Source organism: Zootoca vivipara, chromosome 17, assembly GCF_963506605.1.
Source record: "Zootoca vivipara chromosome 17, rZooViv1.1, whole genome shotgun sequence".
Lineage (NCBI taxonomy): Eukaryota > Metazoa > Chordata > Lepidosauria > Squamata > Lacertidae > Zootoca > Zootoca vivipara.
The window spans coordinates 22750877-22770304 of record NC_083292.1 but is presented as its reverse complement, the minus strand read 5'-3'; the positions used below and the strand labels follow the sequence as shown (position 1 = coordinate 22770304).

Sequence of the window (19428 nt, the reverse complement as noted above, 5' to 3'; positions counted from 1 at the left end):
CACCCACCCAGCTAAAGGTAACAGTGGCGGACGACTCTGGGGTTGCGGCACTCATCTCGCATTATTGGTACAGCTTCCAGGTCATGTGGCCAGCATGACAAAGCCGCTTCTGGCGAAACCAAAGCAGCACACGGAAACGCCGTTTACCTTCCCGCTGTAGCAGTACCTATTTATCTACTTGCACTTTGACATGCTTTCGAACTGCTAGGTTGGCAGGAGCTGGGACTGAGCAACGGGAGCTCACCCCGTCTTGGGGATTCGAACCGCTGACCTTCCAATCGGCAAGCCCTAGGCTCAGTGGTTTAACCCACAGCACCACCCGCGTACCAAATAATTAGTAATGTTTTAAAACAGGAGCTATTGGGGGCAAGTGGACATTGCCAAGCCACAAGGGCATAGGAAGAGTCTGCTGGATCAGGCCAAGGGCCCATCTAGTCAAGCCTCCTGTTCTCAAAGTGGCCAAGCAGGTGCCCATTGTGGGAAACGAGCAAGCAGGATTCAAGCAAAAGAACAACAGTCTCCCCTCCTGCACTTTCCAGCACCTGGGGGCAGAGCATAGTCCTCATAGCTCGCATCCATCAGTAGCCCTCTCTTTCATTATTTTGTCCAATCCTCTTTTAAAGCCATCCAAGTTGGTGGCCATCACTGCCTCCTGCAGGAGGGAGTTCCACACATGTGATGTGTGAAGAAGTACGTTCTTTTCTCTGCCCTGAATCTTGCAACATTCAGTTTCATTGGATCTCGATGAGTTCTGGTGTTGCGAGAGAGGGGCGAAAAACCTTTCCCTTTCTCCATGCCTGTCAGTCAGTCAGCCTGCCTGGCTGCCACCCTCCTTCTGACCTTCTGACTGACCGAGCAACGAGAGCTCACCCCGTCGCGGGGATTCGAACCGCCGACCTTTCGATTGGCAAGCCCTAGGCTCTGTGGTTTAACCCACAGTGCCACCCGCGTCCCTCCCCCACCCAGCTACGTAATGCTAAAGGGAATCCCATGTGCCAATTGGGCACATTTGCTTTCACCCCTGACAACACGGTGCTGTTGGGTCAGTGTATCCACCAGGGTAAAAGACCCGTCTCCGGTCTACCATAGTTTGAGTAGCTGTATGTTTGGCCCCACAGGTTTAAATAGCAGTTTGGAAATGGATGGCAAGGTGGGGTGGGGGGTGGGTTGGGATAATTTGATCAGGAAAATGCTTGCGCCGTGGTTCCCCTGAATCGGGCCCTCTTCTTTTAGAAGGTAGCCTAGTGGTTAGAGTGGAGGGGAGAACCCTTTTCAGCTGGAAAGCCACATTCCTTCTGGGGCAATTTTAGGGGGACTGCATGGCAGGGCTGGGCAGGGCCAGAGGCAAAAGTGGGGAAAGGATCACAGATTCCCTACTGTTTGCCAGAGTGGCACACTGGATTGTAACCAGGCTTGTCCGCTGGCTGTTTTCAGAAGCGTACCAAAGCTCCCTTGAGCCCTTGTACTCTCAGCCCCTACCGCATTTCTAGCCCTCGCCAGAAGAGCTGAGCCAGAGTGGTGATCTGTTTGCGACCCTCTCGGTCCTGCCCCCTTGATGGGGGTCAACCTCACCAACCCCCAGGTATTCCCCAGTTTGTTTTATTTTTACTCTTTTTTTAAAAAAAAAATCATTGTGCATTATGTGCTTTGATGTTTTTCACCACTCTGGGATTTGCTTAAGCAAAGAGCAGGCGGAAAGCTCCCACAACAAAACGTGGGTTTTACCTGAGTTGTATAGGGAGCGGTGGTGAGATTGAGGCTTCTCGACATCGCCAGTAGAGCAGAGCCGCTTTATTTCATGAGTCAGCGTTAACAATCCTAACAAGCGCCAGTCGTCAGCTGGCCTCCAAGAGAGAGTTTCCCTTCGGGTTTTGTTTTGTTTGCAGTTCGTGGGAAGGAAGTTGCTGAGTCACGAGCAGATTTGAGCTTCTTTGCTCCTGGAGGAAGGCATTAACCCAGGCCGGGGGTCTTTTTTCCCAGCCAGAGGGTCAAATTCTGTTTAGGAAAACCATCCAAGGACCTTGCACCCATGATGGGCAGGGCCACGGGCAAAAGGTGATGGAACCACAAATGTAAATGTTATTTTTGTACAGTAGCCAAGTTTCTTCATTCTTCTCCACCCTCCATGCAGCCAAGGACACATTCCAGCCAGGCAAAAACACTTGACAAGAGAGCAAAGGACTTGTGAGGCCTGTGGCCTATGGCCTGTGGGGTGTGGCCTGGGAAGAGTCCCAAGGGCCAGATAGAGAAGCTTTCAGGGCCGCATTTAGCTCCTGGGACTGAGGTTCCACACCCCTGTACTAAGTTGTGATTTGGCTGTGATTCCTGCTTCGCAGGGGCGTTGGACTACATCAGTGCTTCCCAAACTGTTTTGGAATACAATTTCCATCATCTCTGACCAGTGGTCCTGCTAGCTAGGGATGATGGGAGTTGTAGTCTAACAACAGCTGGAGACCTAAAGTTTGAGCAACATTGGACTAGATGATGCTTTGGGCCCCTTCCAACTCTACAATTCTATGATCCTAAGTCAGCGGGAGCAATGGATGGTTAGGCACTAACCAGTCTCGATAGGTATGTGGCTTTTTCTGGGCACTGATAATCACCAGGCACTCCCATCTATATTGGCAGAAGTCGAACTCGTATCAGTTACAGCCTGGAACTTGGCAAATACCCGCCAGTGTTCAGCAAGCGGTTATCGGGTTATCAGCTGGAGGTGGGGAGAGGGCAAGGTTTTGTTTTGTTGTGCACCCAACCCAAAGAAGAAGTGTCAGTGGAATGGAGTGGGTGGGTGGGTGTGCGCGAGCGCACGCACGCACGCACGCGCAAGAATGCAACAGCAACTCCAGCACTGAGAGCAAAAGTTGGCTCCATCTGGCACAGGGGTGGGCAACTCCCAAGAGACTGTGATCTACTCACAGAGTTAAAAACTGGCGGTGATCTACCCCCTTTTTGGAGGTTCAGGTCAACGATGTTGAGCTTTTTTTTTAAGGAAGGGGAGCCATGTTTTGGGGGATCCATTCAAAGTTTTTGAGCTTTTTTGGGGGGAGAAGGAAAGCTGTTTCTTTGGGGTGCAGGGAAAAATGCAATATTGTTCAGCTGCTTTGGGGGGAGCCAGTGATCTGCCAGTGATCTACCAGAGACGTCCAATGATCTACCGCAGCGTTTCTCAACCGCTGTTCCGCGGCACACTAGTGTGCCGCGAGACGCTGGCTGGTGTGCCGCGACGTGCGGCGACGAGAAGGGCGATTTGCATTGTCACGTGCCTGGCGGCCGCCAATAACCAACACTAACCCACCGGAAAGCAATATTTCTCCTCCTCTTTCCCAAAGCTCAATGCAAACGAGCCTGGCGGCCGCCAATACACAACACTAACCCGCCGGAAAGCAATATTTGGCAAGTGTTTCTTACAGTCATAATTATAATATAGGGCGGCACAGAGTTAAATTTTTTAACTTTTTTAATGGTGGTGTGCCTCGTGATTTTTTTTCACGGAACAAGTGTGCCGTGGCCCAAAAAAGGTTGAGAAACACTGATCTACCGGTTTGCCTGTTGGATGTACCTGCTCTACTGCACCATTCATGCCAACGGAGGCTCCTCCTCAACACAAAGAGCGCCCTTGGATATTCCAGGACAAAATGGTCCTTCCTGGTCTTGTTTTGCATCGCAGCCAAATCCTAAGGGAGATGTTTGAGCATCTCCTGACAGGTTAATTTGTATTTCTTTTGCAATGCAAAACAGTTGTGGGACTTCCAGTTTGATCAGAGGAAGAGCCTTAACCCTTACTTCTTCTGCTCTCCTCTGCCTCGAGATTGCACACATGGCTTTTCGGGGAAACACAGTAGTGGTGACCCATAATGTGCTCTCCTCCCCCGCCCCGCTTCTTTTTCCACCAAGAAGGATTTCTTAAAACTAGAACAGGGGACTTGTGGTGCAGGTGTTTCTGGGCTTGGGGGAAGAAAATAAATCCACTCTGAATGTAAAGGCAAACCAACCACACCTGTGCTTTCGGAAACACTCGTACGCAAACTGAAACACAGCCACGCTTCAGAATCCATACTGTGAATTGCAGTTTCTCCAGCCAGGCTACATGCACTATGGGAAGATGTGTTTAATGTGTGTATATTAAAGGTAAAGGGGCCCCTGACCATCAGGTCCAGTCGTGTCCGACTCTGGGGTTGCGGCACTCATCTCGCTCTATAGGCCGAGGGAGCCGGCGTTTGTCCGCAGACAGCTTCCGGGTCATGTGGCCAGCATCACAAAGCTGCTTCTGACGAACCAGAGCAGTGCATGGAAATGCCGTTTACCTTCCCGCGGGAGCGGTCCCTATTTATCTACTTGCACTTTGACATGCCTTCGAACTGCTAGGTTGGCAGGAGCTGGAACCGAGCAACGGGAGCTCACCCCGTTGCAGGGATTTGAACCGCCGACCTTCTGATCAGCAAGCCCTAGACTCTGTGGTTTAACCCACAGCGCCACCTGGGTCCCTTGTGTGTATATTAGTCTGATTAAAAAGTGAGTTATATTTTAGGAAATGGGTTTGCCAAAAAAATTGGGCAAAATTGCATACAAAAATCACTCGCAAACTGCTGGTGAATTTTCATGATGACATAATAATAATAATAATAATAATAATAATAATAATAATAATAATACAGTCATACCTTGGTTTAAGTACACTTTGGTTTGAGTACTTTCAGTTTAAGTACTCCGCAGAACTGTCTGGAACGGATTAATCCACTTTCCATTACTTTCAATGGGAAAGTTCGCTTCAGGTTAAGTACACTTCAGGTTAAGTACGGACTTCCAGAACCAATTACACTCATACTTTGGGTTAAGTATGCTTCAGGTAGAGTACTCTGCGGACCCGTCTGGAACGGATTAATCCACTTTCCATTACTTTCAGTGGGAAAGTTCGCTTCAGGTTAAGTATGCTTCAGGTTAAATACAGAACCAATTGTGTACTTAAACCGAGGTACCACTGTAATAATAACAGCAACCTCATGTGGAAAACTGAACTTAAAATGGGGGTGGGAATGAGAAAGGGAGGAATATTGAAATTGGCATATTACCCCATCCCTATTGAAGGGTGGAATTTACAAGTATATAAAGGTTAAGAATAAATTAATGGAGTGTCTGTCTGTCTCTTCTCTTCTCTCCATAGTCACTTCAGATCAAATTGAGAATCTGCATCGGCGATTCAAGCAGCTAAGTGGGGATCAGCCAACTATTCGGTACAGTATTACCTATTCTTAGCCCTATATCATAATGGATTTATTCAGTGCATTTCTTCTAAAGCAGGCATCCCCAAACTTCAGCCCTCCAGATATTTTGGACTACAATTCCCTCTTTCCCGACCACTGGTCCTGTTAGCTAGGGATCGTGGGAGTTGTAGGCCAAAACATCTGGAGGGCCGCAGTTCTAAAGAGATGTTTACGGGTACTCTCATTTTGACTCAAGGAAATCACCATTTTGTAGTTCAAATAGGGGGAAATAAATACAGTAAATGGACAAAATTACAAAGATTCACAAAATGTTTAAGGGTGTGCATACCCCTGCGTCCCCCCAGGAAAAAAAAAGCACTGGATTTGTTCTCCGAGTGTGGATACTTAAGGAAGCCCAAAGCTAGGAAGGTTCACATGTCACATGAAGTAGGGCTGCCAGAAGTCGGGAATTTCCTGGACATAAGCGGGTAAACAGTGTCTGGGCGGAAATCACTTGAATGTCTGGGGAAATTCGTTTTTTTACGAATTTCCTTTAAAATACTGTAGCTCTCTCTCCCTTGAGATTTTTTTTGTGAGGGAAAGCTCAACAACTTTTGTGTCCAGATTTTCACTTTTTGAAATACGGCAACCCTACATTAAGCAACTGTACAACCTGTGTACAGAAGTAGCTGAGTCGTATGCACATAACAGTTATTCCTATGGAACTTCCAACAAGTGTAGAGTCCTCTATACCTGCATACATGATACTTGAGCTGTACAGACAAACAAGAATTCACGATTTCACGCAAACACTTGTACATGCATGCATATGGACAGCTTGTACCTGTGTTCAGGGTAATAATGTGTGAACAAGCCTAGTCTCATCCATGCAGCAGACGGAGGTGTCTGGACGTCTTGAGGGTGACAGGAGAGAACCCAAATGTTGAAGTAGTACAAAAAGGTTTAAGGAGGGGATAAACCCACATGAGTGAACTTGTACACCGCTTGGATAATTTTTTTGATCAAGCAGTTTACAAATTGTTGGGTTTTTTTGGGGGGGGAATAACCCACCACCCTTTTCTATCATTCCAATGAGGACTGGGGGTGCTCAGTAGGCATGGGATGCTGTCTAGGTGTGTTTTTGGTGGGGAGGGGGGTGGAATGAAAAATGAGCGAGGGGCAATGGGATGGAGTATCCCGAAAGATGGCGTGGCTGGCGAGCTGAAACCCCGGAGCAGTGGTTCCCTAACTCCCCCCCACACACACTTGAAAATTGCTGGTCTTGGTAGACCACGCCGTGATTAAATTCTCCCCCTTTTGTAGCAATTGTAATGCACTGTGTTATTTATTTCATTTTATCGTATTGCGATTTGAATTCTGTGCCGTTGGGATTGCAATACAACAAAATGCAATAGATAATAAAAGAAGCAATAAAAACACTATTAAAAACCAATATGAATGATGAATGCAATGGATGTGCCAGCTCCTTGTCTTCAACCACAAATCAAAGGCTCACCACGGAACAGCTGGAGGAGGTTTTTGGACCGCAGTCTGGGAAAGACCTCGCTGGAGCGCTCCATGCTGCAACATGTTGATACTTTTAACAGGGAATGTGCTGCATTCTTAGGAAGATACCGTCCACTCTGGCTAGCAGCAGCTCTCTAAGATTTGGAGCAGGTATCTTTCCCAGGCCTGGAGATGCTGGGGATTAGAATAATAGAATCCTAGCATTTTAGAGTTGGAAGGGACCACAGCAGTCATCTAGTCCAACCCCCTGCAATGCAGGAATCTTTTGCCCAACGTGGGGCTCGAACCCACGACACTGAGTTGAAGAGTCTCATGCCCTACCGGCTGAGCCATGTGATTGAACTGAACAGCCTTTTGCATCCTCTACCTCTGAGTAATAGCCCATTCCCAGTGCACCAGGAATAGATGATTTGTGACCCTCTAAATTAGTGGCTTTCAAAGGTCACAGACTCCCCTTTGAAGATCTGAGCTATGGACCCCTCCACCCTGAAAAATCCACACCTACACATGAAACATTGCATACAATTTATTTTATTGCATTGTGTGGGTGGGGGCAACACCTTTTTGCCCCTGGTTGATGGACTCCCCTGATGAAGCCCATCCATGGAGCACAGGCTAGTCATCCCTGTTCTGTATGATTTTGTACTCCAGCTCCCATCATGTCTGACCCGCTGGTTGGGGCTGATGAAGAGCCATTGTCTTTACTGGGCAGGAAGAACAGATGGACTGGACACAAGACAGCTTCCCCTGTTGCACAGCCAACTTCACAGGGAAGGGTGCAATGTGGAGACTGGTCCTTGTCAAGGTCTGTCCTGGGCTGATCATCCCATCAGATAACGGCTTGCTAATCAATTGGCTGCTTTCTGCCCTGTTCTCTCCCGTAATGAGATTTTGCTCCTCCAGGCCAAACCCCAGATGGCTCTCTCGAAAGCACAGGCCTTTCTCCGTACAAGGCTTGCAGCTTTTGTGGGGAAGCAGGCAAGGCCATCGATCAGGAGGAAGGCCAGTGTGGTGTGGTGGTTAAGAGCGGTAGACTCATAATCTGGAGAACCGGATTCGCGTCCCCACTCCTCCAAATGCAGCTGCTAGGTGACCTTGGGCTAGTCACACTTCTTTGAAGTCTCTCAACCCCACTCACCTCACAGCGTGTTTGTTGTGGGGGAAGAAGGGAGAGGAGAATGTTAGCTGCTTTGAGACTCCTTCGGGTAGTGATAAAGCGGGATATCAAATCCAAACTCTTCTTCTTTCCTGCTCCTGCCACTAACCCATGACCTAGTGCCTTATCGCCGACTGGGTGGTGAATCACAGGGAGAGGAATCTACAACACCCATAATCGAAGAAGAAGAAGAAGAAGAAGAAGAAGAAGAAGAAGAAGAAGAAGAAGAAGAAGAGGAGTTTGGATTTGATATCCTGCTTTATCACTACCTGAAGGAGTCTCAAAGCGGCTAACCATCTCCTTTCCCCTCCACCCCCACAACAGACACCCTGTGAAGTGGGTGGGGATGAGAGACTTCAAAGAAGTGTGACTAGCCCAAGGTCACCCAGCAGCTGCATGTGGAGGAGTGGGGACGCGAACCCAGTTCACCAGATTACGAGTCCACTGCTCTTAACCACTACACCACACTGGCTCTCACGTTGAACCGTTGGGGCTGATGGGAGTTGGGAGTCCCAGCAACACTGGCTCCTCATCCTTGGTCCAGATCAGGGAGAGGGGGAACTTCTAGCTCTCCAAAGGATGCTGGAGTAAAACTCCCATTGGCCCCAGCAAGCACAGCCATTGCCCAGCGTAGATGGGAGTTGTGGTTCAATAAATGCTGGGTCTTGATGCTTATTGGGGAAGGGGAGCGGTGTTTTGAAATGTTGGCTCCCAACTCCTATCCATAGTTCGATGTCAAGTGAGAGGGATTGTTTCCTTCCCTGGTTTCTCCTGCTGCTGCTCAGCCGGCCGGCCTCCACCTGTGCTGCACAGCAGGTTGACCTTTCTGCAGGAAATGTACAAACGGGTTCAGGCAGAGTCGCAGCGGAGACCGAGGAGGCTTGCTCTGTAAGGGGGCAGATGCCCTGCCAAGAGGCAGGAGGGAACCCGCTTCGCCCCTTCCCTAGAAAACCAGCGGAGAGATCCTGAGGTCGCTGGGAAAAGGAACCTATCATCCCGTTTGCAAAAGAGTCTTGCAGGCATCAGGGGTGTGCCGCAGTGGCTGAGAGGCCAGGCCTGGAATAGCACAGAAATATAGTGCCTTGTTGTTGCTAGGAAGAGGGGAGAAATCATATTTGTCCATTTATGTACTGGTATCACATTATTACCTCCCGTCTTTTCTTCCAAGGAGCTCAAGGAGGTGGTGTACGTGGTTCCCTCCCCCCCTCCCCATTTCCATCCTCACAACAACCCTGTGAGGTAGATTATTAGGCAGAGAGGCGGCGATTGGCCAAAGGTCACCCAGTGACCTTCATGGCTGAATGGGGATTCGAACCTTGGCCTCCCAAGTCCTAGTTCGGCACTCTAGTCATCACACCACATTGGCTATTAGAACTATTATTTAGTTAGTTAGTTATTGAACTTATATCCCTCTGCTCTTCCCCAAGGAGCCAAGGGTAGCAAACTGGGGAAAGCAAAGCAAAGCATTCTATAAAACAGTTCAAAACTTTCCCAAAGCCATGAACCTAAAATCTTCAAAATGTAAAAACAAAACCAAAGCAAACCTGAGCTCTGCCTCTGAGCCATGACCCTGTGCTGAGGAGATCGTCCATTTGTCTTCAGAAACCTTTCTCTCTCACACTCACTTTCTCTCTCTCTCTCTCTTTGTCCCTTTTCTACTTCTGCAGCAAGGAGAACTTTGATCGCGTCCCTGATCTGGAGTTCAATCCAATTAGATCCAAAATTGTCCATGCCTTTTTTGACAAGAGGTAATGTCGAGGGTGCTTGACCTCCCTGGGGGGGGGGGGTTGTTCTCCATAGCAACAAGAACTGTGCAGCTCTCCTTAACCTCGAATCCCTCTCCACACATCAGCCATTAAAAAAACGGCAAAGTGCATAAACAAGCACCTAAAAACCAGTCATTGATTTGAGGCAGCTTCTCTGTCCTGTTTTTCAATGCTGCTGCTAAAGGCTGCTTTTGTTCGGCAGAATTAAAGACGTGTCATTTCATTAGGCAGACTTGTCGATAGAACCAACCATTTCAAGAACATTCTGATAATTTTATTATCCCTACTGTTTTTTAAGGTCTGGTTTTATTGCCATTCTTCTTTTATTCTGGTGAATATTTTATTGCATTTTATGTAAACGGCTTAGTAAAAGGTAAAGGGACCCCTGACCATTAGGTCCAGTCGTGTCCGACTCTGGGGTTGCGGCGCTCATCTCGCATTATTGGCCGAGGGAGACGGCGTACAGCTTCCAGGTCATGTGGCCAGCATGACAAAGCTGCTTCTGGCGAACCAGAGCAGCGCACGGAAACGCCGTTTACCTTCCCGCCGGAGTGGTTCCTATTTATCTACTTGAACTCTGACGTGCTTTCGAACTGCTAGGTTGGCAGGAGCTGGGACCAAGCAACAGGAGCTCACCCCGTCGTGGGGATTCGAACCGCCGACCTTCTGATCGGCAAGCCCTAGGCTCTGTGGTATAGACCACAGTGCCACCTGCGTCCCTTAGAGCTATTATTAATTACTACTACTACTACTACTACTACTACTACTACTTATTATTATTATTATTTATACCCTGCCCATCTGGCTGGGTTTCCCCAGCCACTCTGGGTGGCTTCCAACAAAAGATTAAAAATACATTAAAACATCAGCCATTAAAAACTTCCCTAAACAGGGCTGTCTTCAGATGTTTTCTAAACGTCAGATAGTTGGTTATTTCTTTGACATCTGATGGGAGGGCATTCCACAGGGCGGGTGCCACTACTGAGAAGGCCCTCTGCCTAATTCCCTGTAACTTCGCTTCTCGCAGTGAGGGAACTGCCAGAATTCAGTGGTCTATAAATCTTGCTAAATAAACAAAATCCCAAACATTGGCCCGCTTTCCCTGGGTGCCTTCCAACTTGCATGAGAAGGATGAGACTATCAGTGGCTTACTAGCCACAATGGCTGTGCTCTGCCTCCATGGTGAGAAACAGGATGCACTTCACACAGCGCCTAGTTAAACTGTGGAACTCACTGCCACAGGAGGCAGTGATGGCCACAAAGCTGGATAGCTTCAAAAATGGGTTTGTGCAGATTCATGCACAATAGAAGACGTATCAATGGACACTGGCCATGGTGGCTTAGCTCTCCTTCCAGAGTTGGAGGCAATAATCCTTTGAATACCAGTTGCTGGAAACTAATCCAGAATGCAGCAGCTAGACTGGTGACTGAGAGTGGCTGCCGAGACCATGAAACACCTGAAAGGCCTACATTGGCTCCCAGTACGTTTCAGAGCACAATTCAAAGTGTTGGTGCTGACCTTTAAAGCCCTAAACGGCCTCAGCCCAGTATACTTGAAGGAGTGTCTCCGCCCCTATCGTTCTGCCCGGACACTGAGGTCCAGCTCCGAGGGCCTTCTGGCAGTTCCCTCGTTGCAAGAAGCCAAGTTGCAGGGAACCAGGCAGAGGGCCTTTTCGGTAGTGGTGCCTGCCCTGTGGAACGCCCTCCCATCAGATGTCAAGGAAATAAACAACTATCGATGCCTTTTAGAAGACATCTGAAGGCGGCCCTTTTTAGGGAAGCTTTTAATGTTTGATGTTTTATCGAGTTTTTAATATTCTTTTGGGAGCCAGAGTGGCTGGAGAAACCCAGCCAGATGGGGGTATTAATAATAATAATAATAATAATAATAATAATAATAATAATAATAATAATAATAAACCACAGAAGGGGAGTGTTCTCTTGTGAGCAGGTCCAGCTTGCTGGTTTCCCAAAGGCCAGTGTGAGAAAAGGATGCTAGGCGTGATCTAGAAGGCCCTTCTTATGCCCAGTGCTGTTGCTGCCATTTTTTATTTATTTTTATTTTTGCAACATCCACATGGTTTCATCCTCAAAATGCCAGTGCATGCTTTTTAAAAGCTGTTGACCTAGATTTCAGCTTGCCACAGAAAATCCAGTTAGTCAGACCAGCTCATCACTCCTCTGCAGTTACTGTAGGTGTAGACAATTGTTAGCAGTTTGGGGTCTTGGGCTGTGTGTGTGATGTATTCCATTCTTCTATGGATTTGATTCCAAATGGCATTTGCCACATTTAAATTCTGTAAGTAAACAATTTAACCTCTGCTTATTTTATCAGAGTTTATATACTGCTTGATTATAAGCAGAAAGGAAAATCTCAAAACAGTTTACCGAAATAATAGAACAATGACGTTATCGGTAAAGACGCTTATTTGAAGCTTTCAAATTAAAATCAGTGATCAGCTAAAAGCAGATTAAAAACACAGGTCGGCATTCTACATATTTGTATAGGCTTGCCTTAAAAAGAAAAAAAAGGCTTTTAGCTGTTGCTGGAGAGGCACCTGCCTCGTGTCAATAGGCAGGGAGTTCCAAAGTTTGAGTGTTGCCACAATGAAAGATTTGAGTTCTTACAAATGTGTTGATTTTATTCAAATGTCTGGGACACCCCTACACAGCAGCCAACCCATTTCTAAATAAGGCTGTCTTTACACACTTTCCTCCCCCCACCCTCCCCCCCAAAAGCGCAGGGACCGGTGGGTGTGTAGAACAAGGGTTGCCAACACGGTCTAGGTCTGCATTGGAAGGATTGAGGGCTCTACATTAGGTGTTCCTCATGTTGAAAGTGTTCTGAGTGCTTTCGTGCCGATAGGAACCTGCGAGAATCATCGGACGGGTTGGCGGAGGAGATCAACTTCGAAGACTTCTTGACGATCATGTCCAATTTCAGGCCCATTGAGATGGACATGGACGACGAGCAGCTCGATCGATTCCGGAAGAAGAAGCTAAAATGTAAGGTGCTCCGCTTTCTCAATCTAGCGGAGAAACTTTTTCCTATCGAGGGCCACATTCCGTTCTGGACAAATGAAGGTGCTTTGGATAAAGAACTGATCCTGTACTTATGGAGAGCTGCTAGGGTGGCTATTGTAGAAATAGGTTTGTTTTTTTTTAAAAAAAAGAACTCTTTGGAGGGATTAAATAAGGATTTATGGCACAGTCAGAATCTGGTCCATAGCTATTGTGGAAAAAATAAGTTGAAGGTTAAGGTATACCGGAGGACACCCCTCCCCTCTTCCCTGCCCATCATTTTCAACCAGGGGGTGAAAACTTATTTCATGACAGTGATAATGTTCAAAGGCCTCCTGGCATTCTTGGTGACTTTTCACTGTCACGTGAGAACATCGTAAGACCTTGAGGGCAATATCCCGAGATTTATAAGTAAAGCAAATCCTATATTTTAAGAAAGAATATGTTTATACGCTCCAATATCAGTAATTGTTCTCCCCCCCCTCCATGGGCCATGAATGAGATGACCCACATTGATAATTTCCTTTTTGGTCCGTGTGTGTTTAATTTTCATTTTTCATTCAAGCTGCAGTTATTTTTGGAAGTCATTAAATTTTATGTTCTTGATTTTGCACACCCATACACACCCACACCCTTCCCCTGCACAAGAGCTCTGTTGGTGTTTGATACAGTCCCTGGTTTGAACTGTTAGGCTCAGTTACCATTGTGTGGGGTAAATGTGAGATTTGAAGGAATTTATTCCATGCATAGGACTGTGCTTTTAAGCTGCTTATTATGTCTTCTCTCCCCTAGTTCTTTTCCACATGTACGATGCAGACAGTGACGGCAAGATCACTCTGCAGGAATACAGGAATGTAATGTATTATTATTATTATTATTATTATTATTATTATTATTATTATTACTGATTATTACAGTCATACCTTGGTTTAAGCAGTGTTTCCCAACCAGTGTGCCTCCAGATGTTTTGGGACTACAACTCCCATCATTCCTGACCACTGGTCTTGCTAGCTAGGGATGATGGGAGTTGTAGTCCCAAAACATCTGGAGGCACACTGGTTGGGAAACACTGGGTTTAAGTATGCCTCGGTTTGAGTACTTTCAGTTTAAGTACTCCTTAGACCTGTCTGGAATGGATTAATCCACTTTCCATTACTTTCAACGGGAAAGTTCGCTCCAGGTTAAGTACGGACTTCCAGAACCAATTACACTCATACTTCAGGTTAAGTATGCTTCAGGTTGAGTACTCCGCGGACCCGCCTGGAACGGATTAATCCACTTTCTATTACTTTCAATGGGAAAGTTCGCTTCAGGTTAAGTACAGACTTCCGGAACCAATTGTGAACTTAAACCGAGGTACCACTGTATTATTATTATTAATATTATTATTATTGATTTATTTATTTGGGCTCCCTTAACTGCACTTTCAACGACCCAGCACCTCTTCTCCTCCTCCAACCGGTTTGCACCTTGCTTCTGCCCTCCAGGTTGTGCAAGAGATGCTTTCAGGGAACCCCCACCTGGATAAGGAATCGGCGAGGTCCATCGCAGACGGAGCCATGATGGAGGCTGCCAGCATCTGCGTGGGGCAAATGGTAGGCTGAGCGCAACACTGCAGATGACCAGCACACGGTCATTGCGAGGCGAGGAAGGGACGTAGCTCAGTGGTAGAGCATCTGCTTGCCCGCAGGAGGTCCCAGGCTCAATCCCCATCTTCCAGATAGTGCTTGGAAAGGTGGGTGGAGAGGTACAAAGCAGGATTGAACTCCCCATACACCCAATGATGCAATTCACTTTTTGCAGCTGTGTGTTTCTCTGCCCCCACACCTGACATCAGGTGTGTGGCATGGGGGGGTGTTTTCAGAAGAAAAAAATGGACTGGTGGACCAGGTTTGGCCCAGGTTCCCCACCTATTTTAATGTTGAGTTGTGTTTTTCCTCGATTGTGCATTATGGTTGTGCTGCAAGCCATTTTAGGAAAACATTGGCATGTAGGTTTTTGCTTTGAGTTAAGAAGTAAGAGGACTGGGTGCAAGGGGCAGGGCCCCGCCCTCCGTTTTTCCTCTGCCCTCATAGGACTTTCACTGCTCGACGTAATGTTTCTGTTCTTGTTGCAGGAGCCGGATCAAGTATATGAGGGAATCACATTTGAAGACTTCCTTAAGGTTATAAATTGATGCTAACCCTATTGCTTGGCAGAAGTGATGGAGACCAACCTGTGGGAGGGGTGGGGGCAGGAGAGTGAGAGAGACAGAGAGGAGGGACACAGTGCTAGGCTTTCTGTTCCCTCTAAAATTGGATCCTGTTTTATGGGTTTAAATCACCTTAACCCTGCTTAATATGGTGGGTGGTGGTTTTTTTTGCTGTTTTATTGGTTTTAGGCTGCATTTAATGATCTTTTCCCCCTGTTAAATTGCACGTTGCTTGAGAGATTTTAAAAACATAAAGCTGTTATATAAATGCTTCTAAATAGGATGCTCCTTCCGCTTTCCTTGACAGCAAGAACTGTTTGAGGAAGGGACCTGATACTGGGAGGGCAAAGTGGGGGAGCCTTCCCCATCGGAGACCTTTGGTCCATTAGGGATGGTTCAGATTTTTTGCATCAGACAAGGGCAGGGACAGGTTTGACTGGCTTGCTAACAAGACTATTCCCCTCCAGCTCTATGACTCGAGTGCACTCATAAGAGTAAAGGTAAAGGGACCCCTGACCGTTAGGTCCAGTCGCGGACGACTCTGGGGTTGCGGCACTCATCTCGCTTTACTGGCCGAGGGAGCTGGCGTACAGCTTCCGGGTCATGTGGCCAGCATGACTAAGCCACTTCTGGCAAACCAGAGCAGCGCACAGAAACGCCGTTTACCTTCTCGCCGGAGCGGTACCTATTTATCTACTTGGACTTTGTGCTGTCAAACTGCTAGGTTGGCAGAAGCAGGGACCAACTCTCCCCGGCACAGGGATTCGAACCGCCGACCTTTGGATCGGCAAGCCCTAGGCTCAGTGGTTTAACCCACAGTGCCACCCGCGTCCCGCACTCATAAGAGTAGCAGATACCAAATCTGCAGTTTATCGGCAACCGGCCTTAGTTTATGGTCCGCAGCATACAAAGGGCCCCTACCCTGCCCTCATGGCTCAAGCTTGCTTTTGTTGCCTCTCCACCGGCAGATCTGGGAAGGGATAGACATCGAGACCAAGATGCACGTCCGCTTCCTGACCATGGAGCCGATCGCGATGTGCTACTGACCCCGGAGAAGCTGGGACTGAGGTGTTGGTGCCTTCTGGAGCGACCTGGGGCGGAAACCGTCAGGCGGTCGATACGGGTATTAAGGGGGAACTGCATCTCCCATGGCTGGGGCAGTTTTTTTGGGCGGAGGTAGCAGGGTTAGGAGTTGATGTGCCTGGCTTTGGCTTTACAGCTATTTTCTCTCTCTCTTGTCTACACTAAAAAGCCTCAAATCATCAATAAAGCAGGTTTTGTTTTTAATTCTTGGCAGAAGCTTGTTTACTTGTGGATCCTGGGATCAGATACAGTATGGGACTCAACTTTTAAAAAAACAAAAAAACTGGGTGCCCTTCTTAACCAAGGGTGAGGAATCAGATCCAGATTATTTTGCATCTATCTAATACATACACACACACACACACATACAGTGGTACCTCTACTTACGAATGACTTGACTTACGAATGTTTCTACTTACGAACGGAGCTTGGATGCTGTTTAGATAGGATTTTTTCTACTTACGAATTTTTAGATAGGGTTGCTTCGACTTACGGATTTTTTCTCCCAATGCATTCCTATGGGATTCGGCTTACAAATTCTTTCGACTTACGAATGTGCGTTCGGAACGCATTAAATTCGTAAGTAGAGGTACCGCTGTATATAGGAAAGAGATTTCTGTCTGTTGTCCTCTATGTGTCTTAAAATATCGTTACTGAACTTGGCGTGAGGTTCCCAGGGCGGGGGTAGTGCTCTGTTGACCTTTGCAAGCCAGCCGCCATTGTGAATCAAGATGGTGGACTGAAACATGACTTTGGCATGACTTCACCTGTTCTTTGGCATAGGTTTGACCGCCACTCGGAATATCACCACCACGAGGGTTCCTAAGATTTGGCATGGGGAAGGGGGTTCTTCGTTGACATTTGATTGCCATGTGCCATTTTGAATCAAGAAGGCAAATGAAAAACATGACTTTGGCACATGACTCACAAATTACACCATCTATTTTTTTTGGGGGGGGGGTGTTTCTACAAAATCCTGGGCAGTGCTAGGCACTCTCCACTAACTGGGAAATAAAACTTGGGGTGTCCTGTGTAGCATGAAACATGCCACATGGTTGTTCCCAGTTGGCACGGTTAGATTCATAAAAGTATTTATATCCACTAAATCACGAAACGTACCAAAGGGATTTACAACATTAAAATGATAACATGCATATGGTTAAAAGGATGAGAAATAATTTAAAAGGGGGGGGGAGATTAAAAACAAGCACCAATCAACCATTGTAGGAGAAGTGGTTGAATCTAATATACCAAGGTACCCTGGTATCCAATTTTAACAAAACTCATTTCTTTACATCATCATCATCAATAGAAAAGGTTGTTTGTTTGTGTCAACATGTCCAGAAGCATGTTATAACTTCCCAAACGTGTTTCAAGGGCTATCTGACATCCTAGGAGGAAATTGTAAGTGATTTACACATGCTTTCAAGAGGCACTGTAGTTCACTTCCTCGCTATCTCAGTGGTCTTGGGGCCGGCCCTCACGTTCCCCAGCCCCGTAAGTAACCTAAAAGATCAGGCCTGGGCCCAAAGTTACAAAGTCCAGTTTCTCTACCTGCTTGGCTCCCTGTTTTTACTCCTCCTCTTCTTCCTCCTCTGGGCCCGAGTCACTTTGGGCCAGCACTTCTCTTCCATTCCTACTGGGCCAGGCCTGGGTTTTTGCAAAGCGCTGCATCTGCTGCATCCCTCACCGTCCTTCTGCCTCGCGGCATCCAGGTGGGTTTTAGGGGGCATCACTCAGGATTGTCTTCACATTCTCCGTGTGTTTCTGCGGCAGCCACTGCCGTGACCCAGACCCCTTCCTGTGGACGTGGGCACTGTCCTTCCTGCTCCACGTTGGTCGGCCTTGGATCAGCACCTCTTACTTTCCGACGCAGCTAGATGTTGTCGTAGGGGACTGCCAGGCCAATATTGTAGTTGTAGCCTGTCGTTTCGTTGTAAGAGGAGCGGCAGATAGGAAGGATGCTCTCCGCAGCCAGCTGGTCCACCGAGAACTCGTACGCGTAGATGATTCCTCGATGTCTGATTTGGGGGAGAGAACTGATTAGCATGCCTATTGTTATTGTTGTTATTATTATTATGACTCCTTAGTCACCGGTAACCTAGGAGGTCTCCAAGCAACTTAGATTGACAAAACATAAACATAACCACATTATACCATTGTGGGCAAAATGAGCACAAAATTCATTTCATTTGTATACCAGCCTTCATCCAAAGATTGCAGGGCAGTCCACAGCATAAAAATACAAAATGAAAACACAAAATATGCAATAAAACAAAAGCAGAACAAACCAATAAACCAATCAGCCTAATGCTTGATTGAAGAGAAGTGTTTTTGCCTGGCGCCTAAAAAAATTTTTTGGGGGGGAGGGAGCAAGCCTCCTTCATATGAAACATTAACATTAATACAGAAACAAACACATCCTCATATTATTATTATTTACTGAATATATTGGTAGTCTTTTTACCAAGGTCAACTGTGAGCAACTAAGACAAAGACAGTCCCTGTTTTTCAAAAGGCACGATTAAAACATCCCACCCACTCAAGGAGGCCACAGATGATTAAGAGCCAAAGGCCTGGCCAAAAAAAAGAAAAGAAATATTTTTGCCTGGAGCCTAAATGAGACGATGACGCCTGGCCACAGAAAGCTTTTCCTGCACAGCTACTGTGGGACAGATTTGGTTCAGTCCCCCAAAGGCCATGGGGAAGAAAGGCAAGTCTTTACCCGAGACTGAAAGGTGCCCAGCAGGTCTCACTGGAGAGACCATCCCATAGATGGGGGGCCACAACGGAAAAGGCCCTTCCTAGGCAATTCCACATGAACTGGACTGTCCACAGGGTGGTCAACCCCGACATGGCTGCAGTCATTATTCCCGTCAATTCTATTAACCTCAGCTTTGAGCATTCAGCGGCATGGCCCACTCGCATTTCCTGCTTCTCAGACTCTTAGCCCTCTTTCTGCAAAGTAAAACTGCTGCATGTGTGGTTGGTTCTTACCTTCGATGAGCAGTCAGGTCATCATCCATGATGCTGGCGCCTCGGGGAACCTTTTCGTCAGGGATATTGGCGGTGATGAGGCTGTGGCTGTTAAACCAGATGTGGCGGACAGGGTGCCTGGAGGGAAAAAAGGAATGTTGCTGGTGTTTCTGTTTAAGTTTAAAAAATAAAAAATCTTAATGGGAGTCACGATTAACATTTCTAAATATGACGTGAAAGTTCTTTTAATAGTTTCTCTCTCTGCCCCTACCATTTAAAATGTCTTGTCATTAAAATGCAGAGTTGATTGGAACAGAAATCTACACCCCCACCCACACATGAAAATGCCAAGTTAAAAAAATGCATCTCCATGCACAAATGACGAAATGAATGCTGCATTAGCAAGAGGTGGTGGTGGGGGGAAACTGCCCAATATTCATAGCAAAATTGACATATGTTATCTGCGTATCTAAACTCAAGTCTCTCATCTGCGGGCAGATTTCCTAT

The 19428-nt window shown here is 47.0% G+C and overlaps 2 protein-coding genes across 7 annotated transcripts in view; one reads left to right on the top strand and one right to left on the bottom strand.

The window, feature by feature from the left end:
- The window catches only part of TESC (tescalcin), a 32879-nt gene extending 16919 nt beyond the window's left edge, over positions 1-15960 (top strand). Inside the window, exons 1-8 of one of the 5 annotated variants that reach the window (XM_035098563.2) lie at positions 1198-5231; positions 7380-7533; positions 9552-9632; positions 12517-12656; positions 13464-13525; positions 14159-14266; positions 14788-14835; positions 15831-15960. In XM_035098563.2, coding sequence (XP_034954454.1) covers positions 7388-7533; positions 9552-9632; positions 12517-12656; positions 13464-13525; positions 14159-14266; positions 14788-14835; positions 15831-15908 — 663 coding nt within the window. In that variant the 5' untranslated portion in view covers positions 1198-5231; positions 7380-7387 and the 3' untranslated portion in view covers positions 15909-15960. Of the gene's footprint in view, positions 1-1197; positions 5232-7379; positions 7534-9551; positions 9633-12516; positions 13156-13463; positions 13526-14158; positions 14267-14787; positions 14836-15830 lie in introns of those variants that run through there. The other 4 variants (XM_035098565.2, XM_060269291.1, XM_035098560.2 and 1 more) reach the window with 4 other exon arrangements.
- Positions 15961-16406: 446 nt separating this feature from the next.
- FBXW8 (F-box and WD repeat domain containing 8) overlaps positions 16407-19428 on the bottom strand; it is a 65013-nt gene continuing 61991 nt past the window's right edge. For both annotated transcript variants that reach the window (XM_035098286.2, XM_060269290.1), the window contains 2 exons: positions 18943-19059; positions 16407-17966 (listed from right to left, as the gene is read on the bottom strand). In XM_035098286.2, the coding sequence (XP_034954177.1) occupies positions 17822-17966; positions 18943-19059 (262 nt within the window). In that variant the 3' untranslated portion in view covers positions 16407-17821. The remainder of the gene's footprint in view (positions 17967-18942; positions 19060-19428) is intronic.